This window comes from Rhinolophus ferrumequinum, chromosome 18, assembly GCF_004115265.2.
Source record: "Rhinolophus ferrumequinum isolate MPI-CBG mRhiFer1 chromosome 18, mRhiFer1_v1.p, whole genome shotgun sequence".
In the NCBI taxonomy this organism is placed as follows: domain Eukaryota; kingdom Metazoa; phylum Chordata; class Mammalia; order Chiroptera; family Rhinolophidae; genus Rhinolophus; species Rhinolophus ferrumequinum.
In genome coordinates, this window is record NC_046301.1 from 30,043,704 (window position 1) to 30,065,638 (window position 21,935).

At 49.9% G+C, this 21,935-nt stretch overlaps 1 protein-coding gene across 1 annotated transcript in view; it reads right to left on the bottom strand.

Annotated features, from left to right (window-relative positions):
- Positions 1 to 3,058: 3,058 nt before the first annotated feature.
- KIF13B (kinesin family member 13B) overlaps positions 3,059 to 21,935 on the bottom strand; it is a 167,007-nt gene continuing 148,130 nt past the window's right edge. Inside the window, exons 38-40 of the mRNA XM_033133863.1 lie at positions 13,729 to 13,791; positions 9,015 to 10,017; positions 3,059 to 5,697 (exon numbers count right to left, since the gene is read on the bottom strand). Coding sequence (XP_032989754.1) covers positions 5,408 to 5,697; positions 9,015 to 10,017; positions 13,729 to 13,791 — 1,356 coding nt within the window. The 3' untranslated portion in view covers positions 3,059 to 5,407. The remainder of the gene's footprint in view (positions 5,698 to 9,014; positions 10,018 to 13,728; positions 13,792 to 21,935) is intronic.

The window sequence follows — 21,935 nt, forward strand, 5'->3', positions numbered from 1 at the left end:
TCATCTTCCCAGGTTACAGAGGCTGGGCTACCGTCCCCAGCGCAGTCGCGAGCCCACAGCCCACACTGGGCTGCACAGCCGAGTACGATGACAGGAGGACGTCGGCCTCCAGCCAAGCAGGCACCAACAGCTACGATCAGGCCCCGCCACCTGCCATGTGTGCGCCCGGCCCGGCTCCGATGGCAGCCACAGCCCAAATCCCCCTCCAATCCCTTTCCCCAAATACCTTGTTGCAGAACCTTCCAGAGTCAACGCACCTGTGCAGCAGCGAAAAGAAGTCCTCTGCTCCCCAGCTGCGGGGTCAGGAGTGGGGGCCCGTCATACAGATCAAGGCGGGCAGTGGAGCCCTGTCCTGACAGCTGGGACAATCCCTGCTCCAGAGAAGTGGCCTGTCCCCACCTCTCCACTCTGTCTCCCATTAGTCCAGAAGCTCTAATTACCTTGGACCTCAGGCAACCAGGAAGTTTCTATTGGTTCTTGGCTCCTGTTAGAAGTCGCGACTGATGGGTGTAAGACCGAGCATGGAGCCATGAGGCCTCCCTGGTTCTTTAGTTCAAATCGCAGAGTGCGGGCCGGGAGGTGCTCATGGCTCCGTGCTGGGGGCCTGCTGCTGTCCTGGACCTCACTCTTCTAGGCTCCACCTTGAGAAGCCCCACCTCCATCCCTCAGAACAAGGCCCGGTGGGACAGGTTAGAATGAGCCCGAATGCCGCTGCGTGAGGGTGGGGAGGGGAAAGCAACAAGACCGACCTCAGACGTAGACAAGAAATCATCTGTTTTATTCAGAAGCGGCTGGTCATGTGATGGAAAGGCATATATGGTACAAAATTACCGAGGTTTAGTTCATTATACAACACAAATCACTAAGTCTTTACATTTCATTACAGAGTCTTTGGATTTTTTTTAACTCCCATTTCATGTGTAGCAAATCAATATCCTCCCCCAATCAAAAATCACTTATTTATATGTGAACCCATCCTATTTACAGAACTCCACACATGGAGAAGGCGCTCTAAGACTCTCCCAACACAATTAGTGTCAGCAGCCTGGCGGAAGGCACAATGGACTTCTCAGAGAGAAAGGTGCGTGCGGGGACAAATGAGTCAGTGTCTTGAGGATAAAATACAGGCTGGTCCCTAAGGTAAGGCACGGCAGGCAGGCGGGGGCGGCCCTGGGAGCTGAAGGCACAGTGAGATGCGGGCCTTGGCCAACAGGGCTAATCTTAGCCAGGGAAATAAATAACCAGGGACGTCCTGTCAGTTTCACATGCAGGGAACTTCAAACCAGGAGCAGAAAGCGTAAGGAAGTTACCGGGAATCTAAACACGTCAGCCTTTCCGACTCAGCTGTTCCATTCACAGCTCATTCTCTCACTGGACACACACGGGCCCGTCACGGCTGGCCCCATCACATCACTGGCTGTTTCCTCGCCCTCCTGCTCCCTCGCTGCTGCCCACTGCCCGCAGTCCCCTGGTGGTGGGGACCTATGGTGACTGTGCATGTGCACAGTGGGAGGCAGCGGCCAGGAGGCTCCCTGTCCAGTCTCTGTCTAGGGGTGATCGTCTGGCCCCAGCTTCCTCCTGCCTGGGCCTGCTAGGAACTGAACTGCGAGTACTAAAGCTGACACTTTATTTAAAATTAGGTCTGTGTATTAGTAAGGCAAGACAGATGACATGACATGGAGCCCCTCCCTTGAGCTCCCTACTCTCAGGCTCGCACCTTCAGCCCAATACATGCTAGGTCGTGGGAGCTGCCCGGGCTTGCGGCTTCAGTGACCACATTACTGCACGGCACCCCTTTTCCAGACACAAGTTAACATCAGTCTGCACAAGAAGTGACGGTGAAAACAGCAGACTTCAAACACACACTGCTCCCCATCTGGAAGGAGGGGGCGCCCCGAGCATCCCAGGAAGACACGCCAGCGCCCTGAGTGCACCCTGCACGAGCCATCGACACACTCGCCCTGAAGGGGGAGGGACCAGGACTGCAAACCCAGTCCCCCACAGGGACCCAGCGCCCCCCAAGCAGACAGCTGCACTGCACTCTGACAACTACGACGAGCTGACAGACGGGGTGCCCAGGCAGCAGCCTCGCCCACAGGGCGGCCACGTGCCGGCCTCCCGAGGCACCGACAGCTCACCAAGAGCGAAATGGGACAAACGTCTCCTCCCTAACACGCTACGAGAACGGCCCCAAACACGCTCATCCTAAGAAAACCCCAAGCAAGCTGACGAGACAGGGCTTCCCTCCCAAGAGAAAGGGCTGCGTTTCCACACAATGGGCACCAGCAGCTGAAAGCTGTGAACCAAGCTGCCCTCCGACCAGGCTGCTTTGGCACAAGGTGGAGGGAACAGCACTTCCGGGGAGGGCTCCGGGGGTGGGGGAGATGGCAGGGCTAGTGGGGTACGCGCGGGCATAGGAAACAGCCTGGGAGAAAAAGGTGATCCCGAGACCTTTTCAGACAGCACGGCTGGCGGACCCGAATCACTCAAGGCTCCCATGAGCTTCAGCTAATAAAAGCCTGCTCAAGCCACCAATTCCATAGGAATTTGTCCCATTTTAATTAAACGTAATGATAAAGAGAGTACGACACCCTTCATCCCCCACTGAGCTTCCCAAGGTGGTTCCGGAAGGTTGACATCATGTCACGGGGCAGATGGGCTCCAGTAATACTTCGCTAAGATCATAAACCCAACCATTTCACAGTGTTTTCCCTCTAACGAGCGTGGGGCACAGCTTGCTGCCCGTGGCGGGTCACCTGAGGCTATGGGAACAAGAGCCGCTCTGCCCAGAGACGGTCGTTCTGGTACCCACGTCAACCGACCACACTGATGCTGACAGAAAACTGAAAACAGACCTTTAGGAACTTCTGTGCTGCTTTAACTAGAAGAGCAGAGCCCAGAACTGAGAGCACATCGTTCAGGGACACATGCCCAGGGGCCCCCCAAATGCCAGCTGCACACAGGAGGGAGGGCCCGCCTCAAAGGGGCGAGTCCCTGAAGACCTGCCCACCGTCCCCGCTCCCCCCCCCAGCAGGCACGCGCGCCTGCGTGCCGTGCCGTGGGAAGGAGACAGGAATCTCCTGGCCAACCCTCTGGGAGGGCAAACCACCAGGCCCAGGTGCCCTTGTGTCTGGCAGCCAGAACTAAAGAAACAGAAAGACACCTACCTCCCAGGCCAGGGGTGCTGTACGGGCGAGGACAGGGCACTGGAGGCAGCTACCACCCAGCGAGCTGAGTGTTCTGAGCCCCTGCCAGGGAGAGCAGGCTGGCATCCGCTGGGGGCAGGGGCAGAAGCCCCTTGTGAAGAGAGCAATGGGTTAAATAACTAAAACCTGGGGGCGGGCCCAGGCCCAGGTGCTCTGACTGGCTGGCGGTGCTGGTGCTGGTGCTTCCAGGGGTGATGGAAAGAGCCCAGGCCGGGAGTCAGAAGCTGCAGCTTATGTAAACTGGAAAAAAAAAAATCTGAACTTTCCTTGGTTGTAGCCTGTTCCCTGTGAGAATATCCCTTCCAGTTGTAAAACTATGAATGTGTGCTGGGATAAAGCTAAATGAGGAGCGTGCTCTTGAACTCCTGGCCCTAACCTCCTTCTGTTAAAATGGAAGAGGAAGTGAGTGCTTGGCAGTGCTGGACAGGATGGGGTCTCATCAAGGGCCAGGAAACCCCAGGGTGGATGGGGGTGGGGGGGCAGCCAGCCCCGCACTAGCCAGCTTGCACTAGCCAGCTGTAAGCGACTCCCTTTCACCCTGCAGCTTATCCAACCGCAGGCACCACAGGAAGGCAGAGAGGCAGCTCACCTGGCCGGCAGCTGCCAGTTGGGAGGCTGGATCTGGGGCACGCAGGGCCTCACCATGTGTAAGTACTAGGCGCTAAGACCCTCAGCCCCTTCTCCGCGGGGTCTGAGCCTGCGGCAGCCACGTCGGGTGGGCGCTGCCATTGGGACTCTGCCTCCCCATCGGAGCCACAGGCCCCACACAGCCTGGCACTACCTCCCATGAGGGGCTTCAAATCCCCAGAGAACCAGAGATTTTTCAAAAACAGGTTTCTGGATGTCATTTTTAAAGTCTAAACATGAGAACTAAAAACAGGCAGCCAAGAGTGCCGTGTGCAAACCCCCATCCAGGGGCGGGGGTGGGGGGCCCTCAGAGGTTCACTGGCCCTGGTAGCCCCCCGCTCCCCCCCAAAACCCCTCACCAGCCCGGTCTGCAAGGCGCCTGCCCTCTTCCCGCTTACCGCTTTCAGACACCCTCCTGACAAACCCGGCAGGGACAGGGCTCCAGGACCAGAGGTCCTGGCAGGAGGTGGGCGAGAGCTCCCTCCACAGGCCCAGGCTTAGTCAGGGTACAGAACTGCCAAGAAGTTCAACTGGTCTAAGGACCTTCCCAGAAACCAACATTGCACCAAATAAGGTCGTGATGCCTCTGACATGTCACTGACTGAGAAGCGCGACATAATTCTCCAAGTGTTTGCTGTCATCTTAGAGTAAGGCCACTTGTGTATCTGCATTAAAGGAATATGGGGGGGTCATCCTCTGGCCCCTCCAGGGACCACCTGAGGTGGGAGGCCGGCAGCTCCTGAGGGGCCACAGAGGTTGCCTGGGCATTTGCACCCAGGCAGACGATTGTGGCTCGCGAATGATTTCGGATTTTGAAAAAATAAATATAAATAAATATATTCTAAGCACTCTGTTAAGGGAATAAATGGCAAAAAGAAAAAAATGTCTAGGTATATAGATGCTAAAACACCCACAGAGAAATTGCTAAGAAACCCCGTGGGGAAGTCAGAGGGCAAGGCCAGAGGGGACAGGCCCTCTCTAGGGCACCCGGGACCTGTGCCAGAGCCCCCGGAGGCCTGCCAGAGGCACTTTAGGGGCACGGTCCTCGGTGTGGGGGACTTGGGGATAAGAGGGGTGCATGGAGCCTCAGGAGCCAGCCAGCACTTGGGGGCGCGGGGGCTGGGACACCAGCCCTGGAGGCAGAGGGGGGATGCCCTGCCCCTGGGGAAAGGAAAGGCACTAGTTATGATTATTCTTTAAATTAAGAGGTTAATGAGGTTGCCAGAACAGAAAAAAAGAGACCGGGGAGGAGCCCCAGGCTCTGCGGATGAAGCCCTAGCGGCCTCATTCCCCACAACCCAGGCCGCCCGAGTTCCTAGAACCTTCCACCCGCTACCCTGCAGAGAGGCTTCCTCCATTCTCTGGGTAGAGAAAGAAATAAAGCTTCCAGAGTTCCCGGAGAGATGGGCAGGTCACCAGCTCTGCGTCGTGCAAAAAGCTTTCATTGCCTGCTCCCCCAGGGAAGGGGGTTCGCGGTGACTCGGCCCACTCGGCTGCCACTCCGCTCCAGGGCTGTCGCAGCCGCCCGCTGACAGTCCGCCCGAGGGCCGACGGCCACGGCGTCCGACGCCGGCTCAGCTGGCCCAGGATTTCCGGTTCTCGGGGTTCTTATGGCTCCTGTCGGCCCGCACCACTGCGGTGCCCTCGGCCTTGGCAAGCGCTGCCGTCAGGGAGGCCAGGTTGGTGGCGGAGCCGGTGAGGGTGCTGCTCCTGCGGGACTCGGGGGCGCCCTGCAGCCTGAGCCCCGCGCTGCGCCGCCGGCCTGCACCCGCCGCCCTGCGCACCCGGCCCGGCCTCACCAGCAGCCCGTAGCCGGGGTTGCATTTGAAGTACTGCTTCCCTCCGATGGAGCCGTCGTTCTTACCTGAAGGGCAAGGAAAAGAAGACATGGAGGTGGCTTCCGAGTCTGCTCACGACCCCCACAGCGCCCTCCCTGCAGGACTCCCAAGTGCCGGTGCCCTGCCCCACCCCCCCCCCACAGGTCCGGCCCTGGTGCTCACCATTTAATAAATGAAGCTGGGATGACCGTCTCCTGGGAAGCACACAGTGGTCACCAGGGCCAGATCCCCCCGCCCCCGCCCCCCAGCCTGAAGCCTGAAGTTGATACCCTAGTCCTGCCACTTCTGATACCCAGCTGCAGGTGCCACCAAAGCAGAGCTGGCACTACCCCCACCCCACCCAGGGGCACAGATTATTTTCAATCTAGATGGTTAAAATGTAAACCTCGGATGGATATTGTTGGTAAAATGATCATTTTTCCTAAATCTATTAGATGGAAACTGGCAAATCATCGAATTGTAGCTAGTCAGATGTGACACTACACATGACATGTCAACGTGGTATAAAGAAGCTTCCCCTGTAAGAGTGAATAAAAATGCTTTAGGTGAAGGATGAGAACACAGCACCCAGGTAGGGACCACCTGACCCCTACATGTCAACATCCCACGGTGATGGGTTGGTAGGGAAGGTGATCTTTTTAACAAAAATGATCATGAATTTATTACACTCACTGTCTGCACATCCTAAGCGGCCTTTCTCTCTATACCCCGCTCCAAATAGGCCGGGTCTGCACCCCCAACTCTCACGGTCAACAAGGATTACCTCGGTCCAGACGACCTCTCGAGGTATGAGGACATGACCTCTCCCACTCTGGCCACTGCCAGCACTGGGCGCCAGGGACACACTCCCACCTCCCATCTCACTGGCTCCTCCCTTCCAGTCTTGCCCTTACAGGGCCGGGGGCTGTGCCCTCTCCCTTGGGGGCCCGCCTGCCCGTGAATCCTGATGCCTCTTAGCTGTGTCTCCAGCCTGAGTGTGGCCCCTGTGCCATCTCCTCTCCACTGGAACGTCCGACCTGCACGGTCCGCTTCACCTGTCCGACACAGAACGCGGGTTCTCCCACCCTGCGCACTCACCTGCTCTCTCAGGTGTTCGCATGTGGTCATGACTCTGGTCTCAGGCCACACTCAGGGGTCAGCCTGACCCCTTTCTCCCTGTGACATTCTCCGTCACTCAGGGCTTCATCGTCATCCTTTTCCTGACTCGACCACTTCTCACCACCTGCACGCCACCACTCATCCTGGCCTGGACGTCTGCAGCAGCCTCCTACGTGGCCTGCCCACTCATCATCCCAAGTCTAGTCTCCTAAAACAGGTATCTTTTTAAATCTTCCAATGGTTTCCTATCATACTTCACCCTTCCAGACGCAGCCATCGCGCCTCTTCTGCCACCTGGCCGGCCTTCTGGCTGCCCCCCAAATGCAGTGAGCTCGACCCTTTGTGGAATTCGTGCCTGAGGTGCCCTCGGCCTGCAATGCTGCCCCAGCCCGACTGCCTCTCCATCACTCAGGCCTTTGCTTCCCTCAGTCTTATTTAAAATAGCCCCACACCCACTGTCCTCTATCTGCTTAGCCCATTTTATTTTCTTCATAGCACTTCTTACTATCAAGTTCATCTGTTTATTTAGTTGGTAATTTTCTCCCTTCTACAATAAAAAGTCCAGTGAAACCAGAGACTCTGTTTTGCTCCCCAAGGTATCCAGTGACTGGAACACAGTAGGTGCTTACTATTTATTTGTTGGACGAATTCATCTATTTGCTGATCTCCCTTTAATTCTTGAGTTCAACGGCAAATATAAACTTCTTTCCCAATTCCCCTCTACATTTCAGCAGAAATGGAGTTCAAAAAATATTCCAGCCAGGGCTACATTAGTCTTCTAGAACCACTTCCAGTTTATGACATTCTTAGCCAAAATTACTTTTAAAGACAGTGAGTGACTTCACCGCTGAGCCAAGGGGCCCAGACACAAAGAGTCCGAGTGGGGCAGGCCCGGGTTTCACAGAGCACCCCCTGCCCCGCCCCGCTCCCACCAAGGAGAGCCCCTCAGACTCCCACTCCACTTGTGCACCCCACGCCCCAACAGCTCCACCCGCAGGGCCACACACAAGCCTCCTCAACACCCATCTCCACAGCTCCCACCCCTCACCTAGTGGAGAGGCTGGGTGGCAAGGAGAATGACATCAGCCTGGCAGTCCTCCAAATGTGAACCAGAGAGTTAAGTCCTGGGTAGCTACTCAAGGGAAACGAGAACGTGTGTCCACACAAACACTTACACACAAACAGTCCCAGCAGCATTATTCACAACAGCCAAAAAATGGAAACAACCCAAGTGTCCATCAACTGACAAATGGACGAACAAAATGTGGGGCATCCATACAATGGGGTGTTATTCGGCTACAAAAAGAGTAACACATGCTCCAACTGGGTAAACCCCGGAAACATGTTCAGTGAAATCAGCCAGACACAAAAGCCCACATATTGTAGGATTCCTCTTACATAAAGTCCAGCTTAGGACATTTCATATAAACTTAGACAGACAAAAAGTAAATTAATGTTTACCTAGGGCTTGAGGGGCAATGTCTTGCTAATGGACATGTGGCTTTTTTGGGGGGTGATGAACCTATTCTAAAATTAGATTATGGAAATGCTCACACAATTCTGTAACTATACTAAAAACCATTGTCTTGTACACTGTAACCAGGTCGAGTTTATGGCATATAAATTGTATCACAATAAAGATGTTTTAAAAACATCTAAGGGACAAAATATTTCCTCAAGTCCTGCCCTCAGTTTTTCTGAAAATGACGATTTATTATTGGCTTTGAGCGGTGCCATTCCAGAATGAGGCTCCAGGGACTGGCAAGCCTGCAGCAGCTCTTAGATGGCCTTGTGGTCTGAGTGCAATCCGTGGGCCCAGGAGCACGGGGATGTCTCAGTAACAAGTGAGCATGGCCACGAGCTCAGCATCTGACCTGAGCAAACACAGTAGATATGGCTACTATTGTAGCTCAAATGCAAATGCTCCTGTGACCGAAAGAAGAATACGTTCATTACCAAATTTATACTTGCTTTCAATTAATGTCTTAGGTTTCTGAGGAATTTCTGGAGGTTCAAAAAAGAAAACTTGACTCTTAAAATACTTAGGAAAAACTTATTTAGAGACAATCCCTGAATTTGAAAAGTGGCGCCTGAGAGGCTCAGAGAGGTTGAATGACGTGTCCAAGGGCACACAGCAAATTATGGGCAGCACCAGAAGTGGGGCCAGAGCTTTTCCGCCCGATTACAGTAAGCATATGCAGTCACCTCCAGTGCCAGGAACCTGTCCCCAACAAGTCACACTTACCTGAAGGTAAGTCCAGCTCCACGCCAATCCATGTGCCCTCCTGAAAGTCGGTGGGCCCGATGTATCTCACGATGCCCACCTTGTTGGCGCCCAGGGTAACATATTCTCCCTCTTTGAGCCACTCTGGGACTTCACTGGCTTCCTCGGAATCAGAGGAAACTTCCAGCTTCTCCAGGGCCTGTCCCCCAGAGCTGTCGTTGCCCAGCCCTGCCACGGCCAGGGGGTCCTCCTCAGCACCAGGGGGGCCGCCGGTGTCCCCACCGAGCATGCGTGTGAATGACTTCAGCTCCGAGGTTCGCACCTTCCGGATTCTGAAGGGAGATGCCGGTGCAGGTGACTGAGACAGGAGGTCAGGAGGCAACTGGGCTTTGGAGACATCCGACTCTAAGCTGGGGGTCGGCGTGGCCTGGGCCTTGGGTCGTCCTGGCGGCTTGGTGGCAGGGGAAAGGTCTCCGCACTGCGAGCTGGCTGACTCCTTTTGGGGGACAGAAGTGGGAAGACCAGGGGGTGACGTGCCGGCTTCTCCATTCTGTTTCTCTGAGGAAACCAGACCCTTGGTCTGGGCACTGCCACCGTCACTCCTCACAGTTGGCTTTGCTGGGAAAGGCAGTGACGGAAGGCCGCTGTGACCCTCCAGCAGAGAAGGGAGAGCACTGTCTGTGCTGGGGGTAGCGGATGCACACGGGGACTCAGTCTCTGGGCTGGCCTGACAGGAGACAGCAGGCGGCGAGCCGGGCGTCTGCATGCCAGCCTGGGCCACAGCATCGAGGCCTGGGGCGAATGCATCAGACAGCGTGGCCGTGGAGACGCTGTGCGAGAAGTACCCACTGGAGGCCTCACTCAGGGGGCTGGGTGGCCCCTCCTGCACTTCGGAGACCTGGGAATTGGTGGCCACGCACTGCGGTGGAGGCAGTTGAGCTGGTTTGTCACCGGTCTTCACCACCGGGGCAATCTGCGCCGTCACATCAGGGGCCACACTCACCCCCACACTGTCTCGGTGAGTCTGAAGCAGGAAAGGGGGACGAGTAACTGGTTAGAATTCAATGTTAGGTATTCACGTCCACAAGAGTCGAGACAGATGCTGTGTTAGTTGAAACCGTACAGCTCTGACAGTCAAAAGCACGCTGCTGGGCAGGAGGGCAGACCTGGTCCCAGTATCAGCAACACCACTTACCGCCACGTTACCCGGCTTTCCAGGCACCGGATCGTGAGGGCCCCAAGTGTACTCTGCACGTGCTGAGAGCTGAGCAAACACCTTGCCCCTTCCATCTCCTCACCTTCTATACAAACTAGAGACTCTAGTAGTTGCCTATGATATTGGCATTTATAATAATATATATTTTGTCTTCATCCCCGTTTCTGACATAGGGTTCTTTCCAAAACCTTTGGAATTTCCTAAATGGTAAGAGCAATAAAGGTATCTTGATATTTATAATAAGCCCCTTCCAACAACTCCTGAGTGTATATTAATAAAGGTACTTAGAAATCCCCTAAGGATGAGGGCTGGTTGCCAGAGGAACCAACCATGCTTAGAGGGATGGAACTTTCAGTCCCACCCCGGTTTCTGGGGAGGGGAAAGGGGCTAGAGGATGAAGCAATCCCCACGGCCGGTGATTTAATCGCTCATATGATGAAGCCTCCATAAAGCCCCAAAAGGACGGGTTTCGCAGTTTTGGGGGTTGCTGAACACACGGAGGAGCAAGGAGAGTGCTGTGCTCAGAGAGAATCGAATGCAGAGAGTGTGGAAGCTTCACACCCCTTCCTCATACCCTGCCCTCCACGTCTCTTCCATCTGGCTGTTCCTGAGTTCTTTCCTTTTCTAATAAACTGGTGATCTAGTAAGTAAAATGTTTCTCTCAGTTCTGCGAGCCACGCTAGCAGATTCATCAAACCCAAGGAGGGGGTCATGGGGACTTCTGATTTATAGCTGGTCAGCAGCACAGGTGACAAGCTGGCCTAGAGATTGGTGTCTGGAGTGGAGGGCAGCCTGGCGGGACTGAGCCCGTAACCTGTGGGACCTGATACTATCTCTGGACAGACAGCGTCATAACTGAGGTGAACTCAGATACCCAGCTGGTGTCGGAGAACTGCTTGCTTGGTAGTGTAGGAAACAACACATACGGGGCTGCCACCGAGGGTCTGTGTGGTACAAGGCAATCGAGGCCTCACCACAGAGCATGGCGCACAGTAGGTGCACACGACGCCCTCCACTGCCTCCTCCCACTGGCACCCCCACCTCCCTGCACTCCGGCTGAGAACTTTGCTCCCGTGGAGAGATCCCCTGCCCAACACCGACTTCCCAGGGGGCCTGGGAGAATCACTAGAAGCCAGAAGAGCACTTTCCTCCCACAGAAGTGACATGATGATCTCAGTGGAGTATCTGAAAGGGCTTCAACTCAGCTTTACCAGCTCAGGTTTGAAGAAATGACCTTTGGGCCGACTGCTGACTGGCTGTTCCTGGCTGGGAGGGAGTGGAAGATGAGGGGACAGAGGCTGCCCGCAGGCCATACCCTTCCTCTGAGAGGCTGTCTTTCAGGCTGATGCTGAAGGCTGGTCCCATGTCACAGGTCAGGGGGGCCTCTGCGCCTGGGAGACACCAGGCAAGAAGCAGTCAGCCCCGCAGGAGGGGTGACTGAGGATGGAGCCGCAGCGGCCGGCCTCTCCCTCTCACGTCACGGCCTGAGTCACTCTGGCAGAGACACACACACACAAAGCCCCGTCTCCTGGGGAATGACACAGCCACTGCTCATCCAAATTCTACTGTTTCTAAGGTGCTCGTAAGGTGTTCTTTCGTTGATAACTTAAGTCCTATGAAGAAGGTGGCAGATTATCTTTCTAGTCCCAATTCACAATGACGAGGGGGAAAGACGGCAGGAACGGAAAATGGGGTTGGGGAGGTGGAGAGCGTGCTGCTCAGAAAAAGAAATATGCTTTCCAATATTTACGGAAAGATTATTTATATTACAGGAATGGCCATTTTCCATGTGGAATAAAGGATTTATTTGAACTGGGAAACAGCTGAGATCCATAAGTCTCTCACAGGCACTTGGCTTAACTCAGCAGTTTGATAAACGACGCATTTTCACGTGAATTGTCATTTATAGTCCTGTCTCCAGAGGCCCTCCTATCCCCACAAGGCACACTTTCAGGGCACGAAATTAACGACACCTCCTGAGATTAACAGCCCATTTTTGTGATGGATCTTTAGGCTGCAAAATTTACTAAATCCAATAGATCAATAACTGTCACCAGCACAAATACTCTAAAAGATTAAGCAATCCTTCAATCATTTTTCTTTTGCAACTTATACATGTTTTATTTATTCTTTCCTATTTCATTTTTAATATCACTGACCAGGTAGGGAAGAACACGAACAAATTCCAAGAGCCCAGAATCCAAACAATAACTGTGGGCCTGAAACAGCACGCGTTCCTGTTCCCCTCCTGGGGGAGACCCCAGCACCACCAGATCAACCGTGGCCACCTGGGTCCTGTCCTGAGGACATGACAGTCTAGTGACTTTAGTGCCTTAAATTTCCCTGGTATTACCTGTTTGCTTCCACATGAATCCTTTGGTATAGGCCAGAAAGTATTATCATATTCATATTACAACATGGCCCGCAGAGGTTAAAGGATTTATCCAAAGCCACCAGGAAGGGAGAAACCAGGGATCAGAGGTCAGAGCAACACCCACTACAAAGAAAGACCAAAAGCAACTAGGGAACACTGGATCTGGATCGATTGTAGTATTCTTCCCTGCTGAGCCAAAGCAAACAGCCTCAGATTCCTTCAGTCACTGCACTGCAGGCAGTGGTAGGTCAGTGGAAACCTATCTGCCGTCATCGGGTGCTATCCTTGCCATGAACATATTTCTAGAGACTGCCATGGAAGCCTAGACAGGAGAAAACCCCCTCGATGAGCTGCCCTGAGCTGCAGTGGCCATGGCAGGTCAGGTTCCTTCAGCAATAAGGCACTTGCTCCCACTCTGTCCCACTGGCCCTGGAGCCCCAGTCCTGCCTCAGCAAAATCATAAACACTACTAACGGGGGAGAGAGAGGGGCCACGGTATTACCTTCAGTGAACTTCGTGAACACCAAGGCTGTACTGGGTTGAAAGGGCCTTTTAGAAAGCAGGGCCTTCACGGAGGCCCAGCTTTTCTTTCAGATTATTTGGCCTTTTTTGCTGTTGTTTTAATAAATAAAAATTTCCTATGAAGATATAGCATTGCCTAAGAGAATGAGCACGCAGTGGGAGAAAACAGATTTGCGACTCATAAGATGGGAAGTGCTGTTCATCTGTGGGAGATCATAAGAGACTATTTTTCTCCCCAGCTTAGCAGTAGTCTTTTCACGCTGATATCACGAATCGCAATGAAATGGAAAACTGAGAATTAAGCAAACACTTAGAATAAGGAGATTGTTCTGTTTATAGAAACTGCCTTTGCCTAGCAGTGGGCTATTAAAGCAGCAGACTACATTAGCAGTCGAGCACCCAAAAGTTTAGCAATCATATGATTAACAAGTTGAAAATAGCAAAGTGTAACCAGGAAAATACAGAGGGAGAAGACGGTGGCCTATATCATGGTTAATTATCAAAACGGGAACCCTAAAATAAAAAAACCACAGGTGTGGACTCAACAATTATACCCTGGGGGCCACCCACTGGATGTGGGGCAGCTATCAGCCACGGCGCTGCCCTCGGCACCCGTAACTCACCTCCGCCATCCTGGTCACCCCGAAATCCGCAGGAGCAGGCTGTACCAAGATGCGCGGCACCGGCTGAGGAAACAAGCGAAAGGGGGCATAAGCATCAAAAGGAACAGAATGGAGACAACCTGAGGAGGATTTTCCTGAACCGACTGGAGAGTCCATCACCGTTCGGGGATTCTAACAAGTCACTGCCAATGAGGCATGCCAAGTGCTAGGAGCGCCATACTACACAAGGACACGGGAGAAACAAAGAGCACAGCAAGTGGCTTACTCCACAGTGAGCAACACCAGACACACACTAAAGACAGTAATTCATGTGGTGGGCTCACATGTTGTCAGGCTCTCTCTCCATTCACACACGACATACATTCATCAAAGGGCTGTGTCTGTACAGACAAGCTTTACAGGACTTCATGGAGAGAAGTTATTGGGACGGGAAAGATCGGGAAAGGCTGCAGGCAGGAGGTGGAATTCAAACCAGGCCTTGATAACCAGGGAAACCTCGTGGTACAAAAGGAGGCATGGTGAGAGTAGTCACAGAAAGTGAGGAGTAAGGAAGCCAGTCTGGCTGGAGCACAGCTCTGGGGCTTCAGACAGAGCAGGACACCTGGAGAGAGGCTTTGGCATCTGAGACGAACCTAACAAGGTAATGTGATGAGGACTGTCACAGAGGCCTGGGCACAGGAAGCAGAGGACCGAGAAGACTGATCTGAGGGTGGAAGGCAAACTGATTGAAGCAATATTTGAAGACTAAGGTAGGCACATCACTAATAAGACTCCAGCAACAAAGCAGGTGCGAGGTGAAAAGAGCCTGAATTAACGGATGCAAGTAACATCACGAGAAAGGACTCCGTTACTTATGGACATGTCATTTAAGGAACATTAACAAATAAAATAAAAATAAAAAGAATAAAAATACGATCGGCACCAGGATGAGGAAAAGGGATGTCAGAGAAGGAGCTGGTAACTGTGAAGAAGGAATCAGAAAGCCACTGTGGCCGCTGAGCTCACAATGGCTGTGGGACACAGACGCAGAAGTGATCAACCATCTAGAAGAAACCGGCAATCCACCACTTCTGCCTTTATACCCTCAACCAACCTCTGGCCCCTTCCCAGGTCTCCCTGCTCCTATGCAAGGGTCTGGACCTCAGCATGCTCAGTTCTAAGAGGGCTCCATTCCGGCAGAACAAATACTTACAAGAGGAGTCATAATTGGGTGTGGGAGTTGGTTTCCATAATGCATGAGTCGCTCTGCTCTTACTGGGTCCACAGGGAAAAGAGCTGGTCACTGATCTATTATCTGATCTAAACTGCTGAGCGATGTAGCCTCTTTATCTTTCCACTTCCCTTCTGGCCCTAAGCACTCCAGGTCCTCCCAGTATCTGGGTGTCCGAGGCTTCTATGCCGTCAAGAGTGGACAGAGTCTGCAGGCACGGAGGCTGGACAGCCAGCCTTGCTTCCTACCAGGCAGCCCAAACTCTTAACTGTAGGGAGAAGAGCCTATGTGCAACTAAAAGGCTCACAGAGTTCACAGAACTAAAGGCATTTCTGCAAAGGGTACGACTATAACCAACCATGCCTTGGGGCTGCCTTTGGGAGAAAAGTGTGAGAATAGATTGATTCTGCTGAAAGTAAGGGAACAGTGACAGGATGTGAGAAGAGGCACAGAGGAGAGGCGATTAAATAGGAAACGATACAAGATAAGGCTACACAGATGGAAGGACCTAGGGATACACGAAAGGCGCATACGAGGTGTGATCAAAAAATACGGTGAATGTTTAAATATTTTTTTTAATGTATTACAGTAACAGACAGATTGCCATTAATCCCCCTCAAAATACTTCCTCTCACTTTGAACACACTTGTCCCATCGTTCTTGCCACTTTCTGAAGCAGTTCTGGAAGTCCTCTTTTGTGTCATTAGTTGCGCTGTCATGACTGCCTCGATGTCCTGAATTATTTTGACTTTGGGGAAGAGCCAGAAGTCGTACAGTGCCAGATTCAGTGAATAAGGTGAATGAGGACACACAGTAATGTTTTTACTTGACAGAAACTGCCGTATACAGAAGCGATGTGTGACAGAGCATTGTCTTGATGGAAGATGAAGTAGTGAAGACACTCACAAAAGGAGACTTCCAGCACTGCTTCAGAAAGTGGCAAGGATGACGGGATAAGTGTGTTCAAAGTGAGGGGGAGTATTTTGAGGAGGATTAATGGCACTGTGTCTTTTACTGTAATAATTTTAAACATTCACCATATTTTTTTATCACACCTCATATACTTTGCCCTGCAAACACCGGGGAGTTACTGGGGGTTAAGGCAAAAGAGCAGAATCAGAGATATATTTAAAAAGACAACGGAACAGACGGAGGGAGGACGCCCTGCTGGCAGCCGCTGTCTTTATGCCTATTTTTCCCCATATTATCTGAAGTCCCCCGCCCCCAACAAATGAAAAGGTGTTCAGATCATATTTCTTAATAAAGGCAGAAAAAAATTTTCTTAAGTTCTAACTTAAAATACTTACATTTTCAGTTAGATTTTATTTAAAATATACAAGAGCTAAACATTCCTCTCAAAGCATAAAAGCAAAAATCCCACCAACGATGAGACTATAACCACCCAGGATGAAACCTTTTCTAAGATGACATAACTCTTGCACTCCTAAATAAAGCACAGAAACATAATTTACACTTTTCTTTATGACTCAGAGTAATTAGAAAATTCCAGTAAATGCTTTAAAAATATTAGCTACGATGAATTAAAGGCCCAGATTGGCTGTGACACCATGCTGGAATCCAGGGGACCACAGGGCTGCCTGCTGCCCAGGGCCCCTGGGCCCTGACTTCACGACTCCTAGCTACTAAGCTGAAAACCTCCTGTGTACCACTCATACGTCTCCTGTCACCATCATTCACTCTCAAAGACCACTTCTTAATCAGGCAATACGTTTCATAAAGATGCCACCCAACCCCCACCATTTAAATAAAGTGTGAACCAAAAAGTAGATGATTCAACACATCTGAAATGGCTAAAACTGGTGTCAAAACTAAGATGCGATCAGGTCTGAGTGGGTCCTGCGTGAGGCCACGACTTGGACCACACCTACTCTCCTGTTCACGCACTAGTCATTTCATGGTGTCTCCCTCCATGGTGCCAGGTAGTGGTGGCTGCCAGATACCCGCTCTGGACAAGTGGGATTCACAGGAAGACACTTCTCCAACAGAGCATGTCTGAAAGACAGATGCTACAAATTGGCAGTTACAATATAGTCATGGGGATGGCAAGTACAGCACAGGGAATATAGTAATAATATTGTAATAACTATGTACGGTGTCAGGTGGGTACTAGACTCATCGATGGGATCACTTTGTAAGGTATATAAATGTCTAATTACTATGTTGTACACCTGCAACTAATATAATATTGAATGTCAACCGTAATTGAAAAAAAATTTTAATTAAAAAAAAAGAACGCTACAAGCTAAAAAGAGTACGGGTACAGACATACAAGCTTAGCCGTGTGTTCACTTTTCTGGATGCTGAGTACACAGGGATTCACCCTAGGACCCTCATTACTGTGTGTGTTTCACATTTTTCCATAGTACTGCCCTACATGAAGAAGGCAACTTGGCTGTGAGCCAATGTGAATTCAGTTCAGCAAAGACTTATTAGGCCACAGTGCACAAGGCATAGCAGAAGCGCCGTGGAGAACACAGAGGTCAGACAGACAATGGCTTTGCTCTCGACAGACTGGCAATCTCGTCTGTGGGACGGACACGCAGGTAAGTAACTAAAATGTCAAGGAATAGGACAGACATGAGAATGGACGTTTCAATAGCAGAAAAGACAGGAGGAGGAAGGGATCCCACATGGAACAGGCCTCGAGTTCCTTCATGAGGGTGATTTTACTCTGAGACGGGCCTCGAAGGCCGAGTGTCATTTCCTAGGGCAGGGGGACACTTCAAATGTGAAGCGTGGTGTGACAAAGTCAGGATGGCAAAAGAGCCACTTTGTGTCTGGTGTTCCCTCTACTCACATCTCTGGCCAGGGAAAAGCTACTCCATCTTCCAGGATCTTTCGGGGGTTAGAGAGAAGGGTCTGGACAGAAGAGCACTGGGCAGAGGGAGAGAGGTTAGGGCCACGTGGAGGAGGCTGTATGAGCTCATGGTTGATTTTCACAGGCAAGAAAGAACTATCCAAGGTTACTGAATGAAGCAGTAATAAGAAGAATGCTTACAGAAGATTAATCCTTAAGTAGAGGGAAGATACTAAACGTGGGGAAATCAATTAAGAAGTTGCTTTAATGGTTCGGTGGAGAGCTAATAAGAGCCTAAATTTGGATGGTAAGAGGAAAAGGAAATAGAAATTAAAATTTAGATATATGAAGGAGACTACAGAATACTTGGAAACAATTGGCTCTGGAGGCAGGGGAAATGGAATCAAATATGATGCCCAGGAAGTAAGGGTGACAGGGAGACGGGCAAGGGTGGTATTAACAGAAACAGTGTCGGGTGTGTGTGTGTGTACACACATGCACATCCATATGTGCAGGGGTAAAGGGTACTTAGCTTTCTATATTTGGCAGTGGCCTGTGATGAATTCAGCAACCTTATTAAGAGTTCCAAAAATACTACAAAGTATACTGAAATCTTAAGTGTGCCATTTGTCCTTCACACGTAACAGCTCAAATTTCCAAATGTGTATTGTTTGCATTTTAATGCTCTTTTACATATCCCCTGTGCAGGCAGTTGCCTCCTATTTCAGGAGCTCAAAACATTACAGATCATAAGCTCATTAATCCTTACGACACATCTGGTAACTATTAATAAAAATGACTGCACAGTATTTTGCAGCTATAAATATTAAGGAGAAGTCCCATGAGGCAAGCGAATATAAGTATAATTATCTACATTTCACATCACAGAAACCAAGGCTCAGAGATATTTACCTAATGGATAAATGCATTAGGGTTGCCCAGTGAGTTAGCGACAGAGACAGAAAAGGGGTGAGCTCTCAAGCACCAGCTGAACCTGCAATAACACTGTCGACTGAGCATTGCTAAAACTATTAGCTATTAAGGAGTAGGTTACAGGTAAGAGAATTGCTTAGAAGTATTTCAGGGCAGAGCTGATGGTCACTCACAGCATATCTCGTCATTTTTTTTAACTCTGGCTTTCACTTGCCACATGAATGAAAATAGGGCAAATTAACTTAGAATTTCCTAATTGGGCCTAAAAGCTATTTTGGAGACCCTTTTGCCTAAAAGAATAAAGTTTTAACTCCTCGGCACGACGTGAAAGACCATCCCCTCTCCGTGAGGCTGCAGGCTTTCCTGGCGTGTTACGCTAACCCACGCAGGACTCCCTGAGCCTTCCACTCGCTGTTCCTTCCCCTAGGGAGTCATGTCCCCCTGGTGATCACCTATTCATCTCTAAGTCTCAGCTCAAGCATGATCTACGCTTCCTGAAATCACAGGTAGAAATGCTCTCTGCCTTCAGACCCCACGTATTATAGCATCCGTGGCATCATTCTGTTTATGTCGCTGAGGGAGCTCCTCTACACCAAGCTCTCTGAAGGGTAGGATTATGTTTCATCCATCTCTGTATTCCCACACATAAAACAATAATGTGTGCCGAATGAATAGACAAGTAAGTGAATGAATGAATGAATGAATGAATGAAGTGACATGAAGGCCACATTGCACAGGTACATAGAATCTGGAAAAGAATAAGACATTCTGAAATTTGGGCATAGGGGTGGTAGAGGAGAGAAGAGAGATCAGTTGAAGGAAAAAATAATATATGTTCAAAAACAATGAATTTTCTGATGCACTATTTTCTTGTTTGAAAATTAACCCTTCCTAATAATCACGTTTTACCCTGAATTTGATAAATTCTTGTCATTTCCTAGTGGTTCCTAAGTTCACATCCTCTAAGTCTTTTTTTAAAACTCCAACCATCATTTAAATCCAAGCATAGGCGTATACAACAAGACGTAAGATTTACTTTTGCTACAAATAACCAGTACCCAACCTTTGATTTTCATGCTGCAGAGTGAGAAGAATACAAGGAACAAAACCAAGCATGGGCAGTGCATATAAACAAAATGCTTCCTAATCTTCTAATATGTTCTGCTAAAAGTAATAAACAATGGATAAAATCAGACATGTACACTTTACCTAAAGATCAAGACTCAGCAATAACCTAATCAATATAAACATAGTTTTTAAAGGTTACATTAATCAGAGGCAGGGTGGTTAGGCTGGAAGAACAGGCACTGGAAAGTCACAGGAGGAAATCTGTGGGAAGCACCCAGCCCCGGTGCCGAGGAAGGCACTTCCGTGACCATCGTCTGAAGCCGTCCGTAACCGGTTCACCCAGCCAGGTCCCCCATGCTCACAGAGAACCCTTCTGGTTTATCCAGTGGCTTTTCCACGGTGATCCAGGGGGGAGTGTGTTAGCTGTGATGACATCAGCACTTCTCTCCATCTGGCAGTTATATTTCTTATTTTAAGTGGGTAACAACATTTGAATTGATCCATCCGTGCTTTGTTTGTGTAAACCTGATCACCTCTGGGGCTGCACATCTGGGAGGTGGAAATCCAGTCACCGTGAATTCTCTAAGCAATGCCACCCAGGGAAGATGACAGGTGGCCACCAGCTGGTCCCCGTCAGAAACACTGGTACCCTACCTGCCACATGCCCCTTTCTATCAATGACATGAAAGTATCAATTTGTCAAGGATGGAAACGCGACTTCATTTTTCTGACCAATCTGACAATCCTTCATGAGGTTTCTGCATACACTTGAATAGATTCTTCCAGTTTTATCCTCTCCAAACCCACCCTCCAAATTGCAGTCAGAGGAGCTTTCAAAAATACAAATTTGCCCATGCCACTCTCCTGCGTTAAAACCGTCAACGATTCCCCACTGCACTGCCCACAGATCATTTTTTCAGAAACAAATGAGCAAGAAAAGGAAATATGGAAAAGGTCCTACTCAGTGTATTTCCACAGCTTGAGCAGTGCCTCCTTCAAATACTTTACAGATTCATTCATTCTACAAATATAACCACTTGCTATTTTTAATCAAATCCAGTGAAATCTCTTAAGATCACAACTGTGCATTAAATTTTGCTTCTTGAATATAAATCTTAGTTCTACCCTCACGAGGTTCTGTAATCTTAGACAGAGTCTCAGGTCAACGTCCCTGAGTCTCCTCTTCCTCATTAGCTAACTCAGTATCTAATGTTACCCTCTGACTCGGCGCCGTCCAACGTGGCGGCCACCAGCCACATGTACCTACCGAGTACCTGAAATGTGACTGAGAAGTGGGAAAAACATTTTTTTTTTATTTTACTTAATTTTAATTAATAATATATACATTTAAAAATTAAAGTGCCTTTAAGTGTGTTTGAAACAGCTTGGGCATGTGGACCTATTTTTTCAACGCTACGAAGTCGAAATGCTGCAGATCAAGTATTTCCAATGAAAATCTAGTATCTGAATTGAGATGCGCTAAAACATATGAAACACACATGTGCTTTCGAGGCCTGTACAGATAAAAAGATGGAAATACCTCAGTAAATGTTTTATACTGATTACAGGTGAAATGGCAATACTGAGTTAAGGAACTGAATTATTAAAATTAACTTGACCTGTTTCCTTTTACTCTTTTAAATGTGGCTACTAGAAAATGTAACATGATGTCCGAGGGGACGCACAGGAAACCCCGGGCACACAGTGAGCACTCAGCACATGTGCACAACGTCGTGGCTGTCCTTGCCACTGGAACACTGTGCGTTGTCTTCCAACGTATCTCTGGGTTGGCTGACCATAAGCACATTTTTAAACCATCAACAATTATATCTGATCTAAAAAATCTGAAGTTCCTACTCATGTTTATCAATCCCAAAGCCATTCACGATACAACATTAATTCAATTTTCTTTCAAACAAAAAAACTTAGGCTTTATTGAGTTACCCATTCACAAACATGTACCAGGTAGCTATTATATATTCTAAAGATTGTGTCAGGAGCTGGAGCTACAGTATGAGCCAAACTATACGGTACATAGTCCCCATGCACCTCAAAAACAGGCACTCAGGGTCCAATAGCTGATATTCCTATTTAATTTTAATTATACAAAACAACTAAAAGGACCGTTTCTTCTATCAATAAGTAAACCATTTTCTCCGTGAATAAAAGTGAATGAGA